Source organism: Pongo abelii, chromosome 6 (assembly GCF_028885655.2).
Source record: "Pongo abelii isolate AG06213 chromosome 6, NHGRI_mPonAbe1-v2.0_pri, whole genome shotgun sequence".
Taxonomy (NCBI): Eukaryota; Metazoa; Chordata; class Mammalia; order Primates; family Hominidae; genus Pongo; species Pongo abelii.
Genome location: NC_071991.2, coordinates 72,693,897 through 72,706,089, shown reverse-complemented (window position 1 = coordinate 72,706,089; position 12,193 = coordinate 72,693,897). Strand labels below are relative to the sequence as shown.

Sequence of the window (12,193 nt, the reverse complement as noted above, 5' to 3'; positions counted from 1 at the left end):
TTTCTAGTTTATTTGCATAGAGGTGTTTGTAATATTCTCTGATGGTAGTTTGTATTTCTGTGGGATCGGTGGTGATATCCCCTTTATCATTTTTCATTGCATCTATTTGATTCTTCTCTCTTTTTTTCTTTATTAATCTTGCTAGCGGTCTATCAATTTTGTTGATCCTTTCAAAAAACCAGCTCCTGGATTCATTTATTTTTTGAAGGGTTTTTTGTGTCTCTATTTCCTTCAGTTCTGCTCTGATTTTAGTTATTTCTTGCCTTCTGCTAGCTTTTGAATGTGTTTGCTCTTGCTTTTCTAGTTCTTTTAATTGTGATGTTAGGGTGTCAATTTTGGATCTTTCCTGCTTTCTCTTGTGGGCATTTAGTGCTATAAATTTCCCTCTACACACTGCTTTGAATGCATCCCAGAGATTCTGGTATGTTGTGTCTTGGTTCTCGTTGGTTTCAAAGAACATCTTTATTTCTGCCTTCATTTCGTTATGTACCCAGTAGTCATTCAGGAGCAGGTTGTTCAGTTTCCACGTAGTTGAGCGGTTTTGAGTGAGATTCTTAATCCTGAGTTCTAGCTTGATTGCACTGTGATCTGAGAGACAGTTTGTTACAATTTCTGTTCTTTTACATTTATTGAGGAGAGCTTTACTTCCAAGTATATGGTCAATTTTGGAATAGGTGTGGTGTGGTGCTGAAAAAAATGTATATTCTGTTGATTTGGGGTGGAGAGTTCTGTAGATGTCTATTAGGTCCACTTGGTGCAGAGCCGAGTTCAATTCCTGGGTATCCTTGTTGACTTTCTGTCTCATTTATCTGTCTAATGTTGACAGCGGGGTGTTAAAGTCTCCCATTATTAATGTGTGGGAGTCTAAGTCGCTTTGTAGGTCACTCAGGACTTGCTTTATGAATCTGGGTGCTCCTGTATTGGGTGCATATATATTTAGGATAGTTAGCTCTTCTTGTTGAATTAATCCCTTTACCATTATGTAATGGCCTTCTTTGTCTCTTTTGATCTTTGTTGGTTTAAAGTCTGTTTTATCAGAGACTAGGATTGCAACCCCTGCCTTTTTTTGTTTTCCATTTGCTTGGTAGATCTTCCTCCATCCTTTTATTTTGAGCCTATGTGTGTCTCTGCACGTGAGATGGGTTTCCTGAATACAGCACACTGATGGGTCTTGAGTCTTTATCCAATTTGCCAGTCTGTGTCTTTTAATTGGAGCATTTAGTCCATTTATATTTAAAGTTAATATTGTTATGTGTGAATCTGATCCTGTCATTATGATGTTAGCTGGATATTTTTCTCGTTAGTTGATGCAGTCTCTTCCTAGTCTCGATGTTCTTTACATTTTGGTATGATTTTGCAGTGGCTGGTACCGGTTGTGCCTTTCCATGTTTAGCCCTTCCTTCAGGAGCTCTTTTAGGGCAGGCCTGGTGGTGACAAAATCTCTCAGCATTTGCTTGTCTGTAAAGTATTTTATTTCTCCTTCACTTATGAAGCTTAGTTTGGCAGGATATGAAATTCTGGGTTGAAAATTCTTTTCTTTAAGAATGTTGAATATTGGCTCCCACTCTCTTCTGGCTTGTAGGGTTTCTGCCGAGAGATCCGCTGTTAGTCTGATGGGCTTCCCTTTGATGGTAACCCGACCTTTCTCTCTGGCTGCCCTTAACATTTTTTCCTTCATTTCAACTTTGGTGAATCTGACAATTATGTGTCTTGGAGTTGCTCTTCTCGAGGAGTATCTTTGTGGCGTTCTCTGTATTTCCTGAATCTGAATGTTGGCCTGCCTTGCTAGATTGGGGAAGTTCTCCTGGATAATATCCTGCAGAGTGTTTTCCAACTTGTTTCCATTCTCCCCGTCACTTTCAGGTACACCAATCAGACGTAGATTTGGTCTTTTCACATAGTCCCACATTTCTTGGAGGCTTTGCTCGTTTCTTTTTATTCTTTTTTCTCTAAACTTCCCTTCTCGCTTCATTTCATTCATTTCATCTTCCAGGGCTGATACCCTTTCTTCCATTTGATCGCATCGGCTCCTGAGGCTTCTGCATTCTTCACGTAGTTCTCGAGCCTTGGTTTTCAGCTCCATCAGCTCCTTTAAGCACTTCTCTGTATTGGTTATTCTAGTTATACATTCTTCTAAATTTTTTTCAAAGTTTTCAACTTCTTTGCCTTTGGTTTGAATATCCTCCCGTAGCTCGGAGTAATTTGATCGTCTGAAGCCTTCTTCTCTCAGCTCGTCAAAGTCATTCTCCATCCAGCTTTGTTCCGTTGCTGGTGAGGAACTGCGTTCCTTTGGAGGAGGAGAGGTACTCTGCTTTTTAGAGTTTCCAGTTTTTCTGCTCTGTTTTTTCCCCATCTTTGTGGTTTTATCTACTTTTGGTCTTTGATGATGGTGATGTACAGATGGGTTTTTGGTGTGGATGTCCTTTCTGTTAGTTTTCCTTCTAACAGATAGAACCCTCAGCTGCAGGTCTGTTGGAGTACCTGGCCGGCCGTGTGAGGTGTCAGTCTGCCCCTGCTGGGGGGTGCCTCCCAGTTAGGCTGCTCGGGGGTCAGGGGTCAGGAACCCACTTGAGGAGGCAGTCAGCCGGTTCTCAGATCTCCAGTTGCGTGCTGGGAGAACCACTGCTCTCCTCACAGCTGTCAGACAGGGACATTTAAGTCTGCAGAGGTTACTGCTGTCTTTTTGTTTGTCTGTGCCCTGCCCCCAGAGGTGGAGCCTACAGAGGCAAGCAGGCCTCCTTGAGCTGTGGTGGGCTCCACCCAGTTCAAGCTTCCAGGCTGCTTTGTTTACCTAAGCGAGCCTGGGCAATGGCAGGCGCCCCTCCCCCAGCCTGGCTGCCGACTTGCTGTTTGATCTCAGACTGCTGTGCTAGCAATCAGCGAGACTCCGTGGGCATAGGACCCTCTGAGCCAGGTGCGGGCTATACTCTCCTGGGGCACCGGTTCCTAAGCCCGTCGGAAAAGCACAGTATTCGGGTGGGAGTGCCCGATTTTCCAGGTGCCGTCTGTCACCCCTGGAAGGGGAACTCCCTGACCCCTTGCGCTTCCCGAGTGAGGCAATGCCTCGCCCCTGCTTCGGCTGGCGCATGGTGCACTCACCCACTGACCTGCGCCCACTGTCTGGCACTCCCTAGTGAGATGAACACGGTACCTCAGATGGAAATGCAGAAATCACCCGTCTTCTGCGTCGCTCGCGCTGGGAGCTGTAGACCGGAGCTGTTCCTATTCGGCCATCTTGGCTCCTCCCCCCCTTTCTCATTTTCATGCTACATCTTTGTTTAGGTTTTTTATCATCTCACCTAAATTGTTGCTATGTTGGGTTTGGGCTTTTTTTTTTTGGCTTAGCTTTCATTTTTTATTTTGAGGCCACCTTCCATACTGCTATCACACTGATCTTTCTGAAATACAAACAACATGCTAACCATTTTCCTGTTTAAAATATTCTTTAATAATAATAATAATAAAAAAAAAGGGGGGGAGGGATAGCATTGGGAGATATACCTAATGCTAGATGACGAGTTGGTGGGTGCAGCGCACCAGCATGGCACATGTATACATATGTAACTTACCTGCACGTTGCGCACATGTACCATAGAGCCTAAAGTATGATGATAATAATAATAATAATAATAATAATAATAAATTCTATTTGTTCCCTTTTGCCTCTTGGATGAATTTAAAACTTCTTAGTGTGACATAAAAGACTTTTAATACTATGACTCAAATTTTTCTAGTTTTTCCTATCATATCATTTTTCACTGCCTCCTCACAGAGAAGCTATGCTCCTTTTACATGCTTCTTGTTTTTCTCTCCATATGGCATAGTCCATTATAAAATAAAAATATTTATAAGAGTATTTGAAAAACAATCCATCACTGCAAAATATTACAAATTTTTGAAAATGGATATTTTCAACATATCTGAAGAGTAGTTTCCTTTCATTCATAGTAGTTTCCCTTCACTTGCAACTTTAGCATATTGAAAATTAACATTTAGAATTTTGATGATCCTCTATTTTGATGTTATTATGAAACAACACAAAATTCTAGCACAAGACAAGGAAATTCATCCTCACCTCAGGTCTTTATTTCCCAGGAACCAGCATTGTTGTATTATTTCTACTTCACCAAATATATTCTAATTGGTAATTAGCCTTTCCAAGGAGATTCTGAATTCATTGAATCATCCAGTAACATATTGATAATGTCATTAAATCTGAGAAGTGTAATAATGATTTCCACATCACTGGTTAGCTGGTCAGCAAAAAAGCAAATGCATGATTCTCATCTATAGTTTCAATAGCAGTAATTACTATGTACTCATTATGGTTTAGGCAGGCATAGATATCCTAGAAATAGGTAATGACAAATTTCACATACTTTCTATTTCTAGGTCAAATGTTATTGCCTTCCTTTACCACCTGGAATGTTTCTACTTACCTCTCAAGATAGGTCCAAATAACAGCTTTTGACATCATGTCTATTTTCTTGATAAAGCTAGCTGACCAATCTCCTTGCTTCTCATAATACTTAAAATATCTATCCTATTACACAGGTTTTATTTTTGGCTTTTATGTTTGTCTTTTAAGTAGCATCTCAGTTACTTAAGGACATGGATTTTACGTCAATCATTTAAAAAATTACCAGTCCTTAGTGCAGTGACTGCTGTGACAAAGGTGCTGAATAAATATTTGCAGCAATGATACTTTTTTCCTGCTCCTCCATACACATTTCCTGTCATTTCTGAGCTTTTTCCTGCTTCATAAATTTTTCAAAGATTAACTTGTCCTGGAGAGAAAATGTTGAGTACACCATTGCTATAGTGACAAGCTTCACCTATTTCCATGTGTGTTGCAGATTCCTCCATGTGAAAACGCCCTCCACATAATGTACCATGAGTCTCAGAGAGGCACAAGAGATAGGGATATTGCAAAGAGGCTGCAACATCCTTCACAACAGTATCTCAACTCCAAATGGAAAAAAAGTGTTCTGCAACCTCCACAATGTAAAACTAAAGTTAATGTGTGGGAAATAAAGCCTCCTGATTTTAGCTACAAACTGTATACATCTTTGAGAATTCCAGAAAGATCATCAAAACCAATGAAGGAAGAAAAAAGGAGGAAAAATATCAGTTTTCCAGAAACAATGCTTCACTTGCCCAGCATAAGAAATCATCCTAAGGAGGTCACAGCTCCTAAATTTATAACTACATTTCCACGTCTGGATTTACAAAAAGCAAAGTTAATGTTTGTGAAGAGTGGACAATATCCAAGGGGTGTTTCTGTCAATCCCAAACCACATGACTTTCGACAGGTACAAAAGAGCATTTGAATAAAAACAATTTAAGATAGACAAGGGGAACTATGTATTATTTTTTATTCATTTCTTAATGAGAAAAACTATTACATAGAGGAAAAAGGTGTGTGTATATAATGTGTATCATGCTGCCTTTTTTTCTCACGGAACAATACAATTCACATTTAGCAATAAATGATAGAACAGAGAGGTAAGAACCTGATTGATTCTGATGAGGTTTTATCTGCCAGGTCAAGTGGCCAACTCTGAGATGGGCTTTCTTAGGTTTCAAGAGAACAGGTTGGGTTTAGATATGATTGGAGAACAGACATCAGTTGCCAGGAGTTTATAACCTACTAATAATAAAATAAATTTGTGGAATAAATTGGTGAATGAATGAAAATAATTAAAAAGGGATATTCTATTACTTTAATGAATCTTTTGGATGATTAATAATTTAAATAATATATGGGCAATAATTAGATTTATAATTTAAAAGGGTGATGAAAAATATGGAGATGCAAATAAGGTCAAATATTTATGCAAAATATAATTCCACTAAAATGTGAATATATTCTATTCTTAGATCTATAATTTAGCACATAAACGTGACTTGCTAGGCAGAGAGTTAAACAGTAGAACTGACAGAACAGGATCTAGAAATAGTAAGATAAAAGAATAAGTGTATTCCAGTGGGAAAATGTAGAATAGTAGTGAAGAGCATGGCTTCTAAGATCAGAGTATCCCTGTTCTTTTATTTTCTAATAACTTTAGACAAGATACTAAGCCTTTTTGATTATTTATAATGTGGGTTAATAATGCTACATACTTTTTATGGTTATTTTAAGTAATGAACGAAACAATCTATGCAAAGCACAACCGAATCTGAAATGTTGAGGCATTCGATGAATGTTAACTCTATGAGCTATTAGGATAAAATTTGGAAAATACAGGGAGCCATAGTCAATAACTCTCTTTACTTATTCAGGGCATCTAAATATTTTCATTCATAGTAAATAGTATATGTTACCTTTTAGAGATGAGGGAGGTCATGTAAATATTTCCATTCATAGTAAATAACATGTTACCTTTTGGAGATGAGGGAGGTCATTTAAATATTAAATGTTACTGGTTTATTTAAATACCTTACTAGGCCAGGAGCAGTGGCTCATACCTGTAATCCCAGCACTTTGGGAGCCCACAGTGGGAGGATCATGAGGCCAGGAGTTCGAGACCAGCCTAACCAACATGGTGAAACCCCATCTTTACTAAAAATACAAAAATTAGCCAGGTGTGGTAACACGTGCCTGTAATTCCAGCTACTCGGGAGGCTGAGGCAAGAGAATCGCTTGAACTCGGGAGGTGAAAGTTACAGTGAGCCGAGATGTCACCACTGCACTCCAGCCTGGGCGACGGAGTGAGACTCCATCTCAAAAAATAATAATAATAAAATAAATAAATAAATATTTTACTAATAACAGACTTAAAAACTTGAGTAAATAAAATTCACAGAATAAGGAATATTTTTATTTTAGCTGAATTAACTTGCTTCTATTAATGACTGAATTGGAGACAGAGTGTTATAAATTGTGTAACCACCGGATGTCAGTATTGTTACAAATTAAACCTCAATGAAGGCTTTTTGAAACGAACTTGGTCTCATGTTGTATTCAATTAAAGAGCGAAAAATCTTGTATTAGAGAATCTCCTTCTTTGGAACTTTTAATATTGTTCTATATGCTTGTGGCAGGTCACTCATTAAGAATATAACCCTGTTTAATTTCTGCTTGGTACCCTCACTGTTTTATGCCATGTTTACTTAGCTTTTGAGTAGAGACCTTTGTGATGTTTTATTTGATCAGTTCTTGGAGCATACAAATTCTATTTCAGTTCAAATTGGTTCACTTAAACCACTAAAAAATCTACTTTGTTAGTAGCTTATAAAAAAAATAGTAACTCTATTCCAGGCTTGATAAATTATTTAGCTTTGTTCAATGTTTTTGCTATGTGTCTGAAATAAGTTCAGCTCCAGAAAACAATATGTAATTCTATGTGTCATAAATTACAATCAAGTTTAAGATCAGGTTGCCAAATTTTGAATAGACTCCCTTAATTCCACACTGTTTAAGATACTAATTCTGATCACTTCACAAAAGGGTAATTGAAGTACTCCTCTCCACCACAAAAATGAATTGTGTATACACTATTTAAATCTTAGATTATTTTTTCAAATTTTCATAAACAAGTTTTAAATGCTACATTTGAATGCCACAACAAAATCATCAAAATTATATTTTGCGAAGGAAATATTTAATATTAGGAAAAATCAAACTCCAACTACAATAAGAAACAATATGTATTAGTAATATTGCAATCTTTCCTTTACGTATCTAGTACCAACCTGGTTTACCAAACTTTGAGACAACTTATGAAAAGGACCCCTTTGGATTAAAATGTAAATCACAACCCTTAAGTACAGGTAAGCTGTTAAGATGTTATGAATATTGGAAAAAAAACCTCTCTGCATTATATATTAGTAGTAGTAAATTCATAGGCTTAAAACTAAATAGGTGGATTTTATTATCACCTTTAATAATATGGTAAATTTTTAATGCCCTTTTAATTATTTGCAACAATACATTTACTTTTCTACCACAACTGTTAACATATTATTAAAGATGATATTTGTAAATCAATGTGTCATGTATTGAGAATAAATAGAGTGTAATGCTTAAGAGAATAAACTCTTCTTTATTCAAAGCTGTGCAACCTCTTTATTCAAAGATTCAAAGCTGTGCAACTTTGTATCTTGGCTTCACTGCCCCAAATCACCTAAACTATCTATCTATTGATTTCCTCATCTGGAAATGCAGATGATAACAACTGAATCTACATCATGGAATTACTGTGAGCATTAAATCTGCTAAAAGCACTTAGTAATGTATTAAAAAGCACATGGAAATAACATACACACATGCATGCTATAATTACTGTTATGGTGCCATTTGTTAAGTGTTAATTCAGACTTAATTTGTATTATTTAGCATTTCTTATTTGGATTAGGATGGAAAATATCTGAATGCTATATTTACATATTATAATTATATATAAATTAAACAATAAGATGTTAACAGTGTTTGTCTCTGGATAGTGAGATCACAGTTACATTTTATTTCTTCTTTTTCAAAATAAGGAGCAAATAATTTTATACCTGTAAAACTAAGATAATTTATTTACAAATGTCATACACATTTTAGCATGTGTTATACTTATAAAAGTGTCATCTAGCTGTGTAATTAAAATGGAACATGTCAACTTTCCTAGTATATGCTATGTGTAACTCACTTTGGTAGAAAATGCCAAAGATACCTTATAAGACCCAGCCCCTGACCTCAAAAATATTTTAAGTAAAACGTAAGGTAGAGTGCAAAATATACCATCCAATAAGAGACACTTTAGAAAGACGGGTCCAGAGAAATAAAAGGTGGGTTTGGAATTGGAGTTTGAAGAAAGACAAAATTAACTCCAGCAGGACTGGCAGAAAGAATAAGAAAAGTTTTGTTTAGATTTACATCTATAAATTATCCAGTGACTTACCACTACTGGGTCCTGATCTCCAAAAATGATACCATATCTGAGAGACACCATGAACAAAGACACATGCCATTGCTAAGCCTTTCATTTGTCTTCGTATCTCTAGTACATGGGTACCAGTTGCCGAAAGATGATAAACAGAAGAATACTACAGAAAGATTTATCACCCACAAGCATCGTGAATGCACCTGGGATTCAAAATTAATTTTGACGAAAGCCCCATGGCCTGTTAGATCTGCTTCATATACAGTGAGTTTGACTTTCTCTATAGCTGTTGGAAAATGTCTCCAGCACTGTTGTCGACAATTGCTTTAGTGCAGGAATTTTTTATTTGTTGTGATGTAAAATATATTTCTGTCTTTAAAAATAAAGCATATAGCCGCTGCTTTTTTTTTTTGAAATACAAATAGTGGATTATCTAGAATTTTGGATTTTCTTTTCTTTTATTTCTAGATCTTGATAAAAGAATAAGTGTATTCCAGTGGGAAAATATAGAATAGTAGTTAAGAGCATGGCTTCTGAGATCAGAGTATCCCGGTTCTTTTATTTTCTAATAACTTTAGACAAGATACTAAGCCTTTTTGATTATTTATAATGTGGGTTAATAATGCTACATACTTTTTATGGTTATTTTAAGTAATAGCTATAGTGGAATACGGTGTTGATGAAAGAAGCCGAACTCTGTAAAATATCTGAAGAGGTTTATTCTGAGCCAAATTGGTGACCACAACCTGTAACACAGTCTCAGGAGGTTCTGAGAACATGTGGCCCAAGGTGGTTAGTTTACAGCTTGGTTTTATACATTTTAGGGAGATAGAAGTTACAGGCAAAGACATAAATCAATACATGTAAGGCATTGGTTTGGCCTGGAAATGCATGACATCACGAAGCTTGGAGGCTTCCAGGTCATAAGTAGATTTGATGCATGGCGGGCAAGCCCTAAAACTGGGGCATAACCGGGAACGTTCTTGGCTTCACCCAAGAAAGAATTCAAGGGCGGGCCTGTGGTGTTAGGTGGCATCTTTTATTGAGTACAGCAGCAGAGGTACTGCTCCTCGTGAAGCAGGACTACCCATAGGCAGTGTGCTCCGCGTACAGCTCATGGGCAGTTTTGCAGTCATATTTACACCCACTTTTAATTACATGCAAATTAAGGGGTGGGTTATCCAGAAATTCCTAGAAAAGAAGTGGTACCTTCCGGATGTTGCCACAGCAATGGTATACTGTCATGACACTGGTGGGGCTGTCTCGTGGAGAGATGCTTTCAATGCCTCTTCCCTATTTCAACCAGTCTTCCATCTGGTCTGGAGTTGAGTCCCGCCTCCTACCTCAGATTCAAAGATTCCCCAATTGGCAACTGGTTGAGAGTTAAGCTTTGTCTGTTAAGTCAGCTTGAGTTAAGGTAAAGAGTGGGGGTTGTGGAAGCCAAAGTTCTTGTCATGTAGTAGCAGGCTTCAGAGACAATAGATGTGGAGGTCTCTTCTCAGACCTTAAAAGATATGAGACTGTCTGCAAAAGAGAGGCAGCTTTGCAGGGCCATTTTGAAAGATGCCAAAAAAGTATATTTGGGGGTAAAATACTTTTATTTCCTCCAGGGTCTGCTATCTGTCATATGATGCGACACTAGAGTCAGGTTGAAATTGGTATTTTATTGCTGCAAAGAGCTGTTTGTTTTGTCAGTCTTAAGATCTCTGTTTTAATGTTAATGCTGGTGAGTTGCGCCTGAATTCCAAAGGGAGGAGGGTATAATGAGCCATGTCCCACCTTCTCACCTTCTCTTCCCATCAGGGCCTGAACTTTTTTTTCAGGTTTCTTTGTGTCCCCTCACTCATGAAGGGGGTCCATTCATTTGATTGGGGGCCTTAGAATTTTATTTTTGTTTTACAAAGGCTTAAATATTGTAAGAAATTTTTCCCAAATTTCCTCTTATCTCATTGGAAATCATGAGAAGTTTAGTGAATGACACTCACATGACAAGGCCTGAAAAGACTCTCGTAGAAAAAAATGTGGAGAGCACATACTTTTACCCTGGCTGAAATTCTGCCCTAGTCACATAAGGATGCTTCGTAAGCCCTTTATGTCTAAGCAGAACAAGATGTGAATCTGGAATACAGATACACTGTTAAAGCAAAGATTATTAAATAGCAAATTTTAACAAGTAAGCAATTAAAGTTAATACATGTCTGCTTTTACTAACTTCCTTTGTACCATCTTCCTTCAGAGACATAGAAGGCAGCGTGATGCATACAGTGCATTTATGGATCGTGTGGAAGAAAAGTTTACAAAGATATGCAAGAGCAGGTGGGCAAAAAAAAATAGGATTTGTTGTTAAATATTTATATTAACTCTTTACTACTCAATTTCTGTTTAAATAAAACATATTTTATTATATAAGTGCTCTACTCTCATAGGAACTATAAGTGAAATAGTTGCATGGTGCTTAACTGTTTTAAGTGGAATCTGAAAGAATCCAATCCCATTATCAAATAATTATTATTTGAGAATTTCATTGCAACCTGTTTCCTAGGTGCATAATCACCTCTCATAGCTCCCTTTATTCACATGTCAATGTCATCTCTGAGAATTGAGGAGGACGGCAGATTAATGTAGTAGAGTTTGGGCTTTGAGTTTCGTGAAATGAATTCAAATTAAGAGTAATCCACCCATAATTTGTGATCTTGGATGATTTGCTTAAATTTTCTGATCCTATTTTCTCAGGTTTTTGGAGAATTAAATAAGATGACATATACAAACTGCTGGCACAGTCCCTCATATCTTCTTGATTCAATTATGACTATTATTGTTAATGATAATATAGAGATATGGCCTTGCATGACCATGGAAAAGTAACATTACCTGTGGCTTAGTTTTCTCATCTGTAGAATTCAGTAATAATAGTACCAACTTTGCAGAGTTACTATTGAAATGGCTGCATTGTCTGGGGAATTAACGGTGGTTCATTGTCGTGTTGAGAAAGAATTCAGGACACAGACATGTGTGGGTGGGTTAAGGAGCAGAAAGTTTCATAGAAGGAAGGAGAAAGGAGAGCAGCTCCTTTCCAGAGAGAAACGTCAGAAAAAGGGGAAGGTAGGCCTACTGCAGCAGATTTTATAGGCAGGCTGGAGGAGGTGGTGTCTGATGTACATACAGCCCACAGATTGATTCGATCAGATATGACATTTACATAGCCTACAGGAAGGCTGGCCACCCCACCCTAATCTTATTATGCAAATGGACTCTCCACTGACCAGTGCCATCTTGTCTGCTCCTTACTGTACACGTGGATGGCAAAGGGAAGGGAAGAT

At 37.5% G+C, this 12,193-nt stretch overlaps 1 protein-coding gene across 6 annotated transcripts in view; it reads left to right on the top strand.

Annotated features, from left to right (window-relative positions):
• The window catches only part of C6H7orf78 (chromosome 6 C7orf78 homolog), a 46,833-nt gene that overhangs the window by 22,710 nt on the left and 11,930 nt on the right, over window positions 1-12,193 (top strand). For 3 of the 6 annotated variants that reach the window (XR_008527057.1, XM_054559436.1, XM_054559435.2), the window contains exons 2-5: window positions 4,857-5,312; window positions 7,689-7,773; window positions 8,995-9,137; window positions 11,110-11,189. Coding sequence is in view for 4 of the 6 variants with exons in the window: in XM_054559436.1 (XP_054415411.1) it covers window positions 4,857-5,312; window positions 7,689-7,773; window positions 8,995-9,137; window positions 11,110-11,189 (764 nt within the window). In the remaining 2 variants the exon portion in view is untranslated. The remainder of the gene's footprint in view (window positions 1-4,856; window positions 5,313-7,688; window positions 7,774-8,994; window positions 9,138-11,109; window positions 11,190-12,193) is intronic. The other 3 variants (XR_008527058.1, XM_054559437.1, XM_054559438.1) reach the window with 1 other exon arrangement.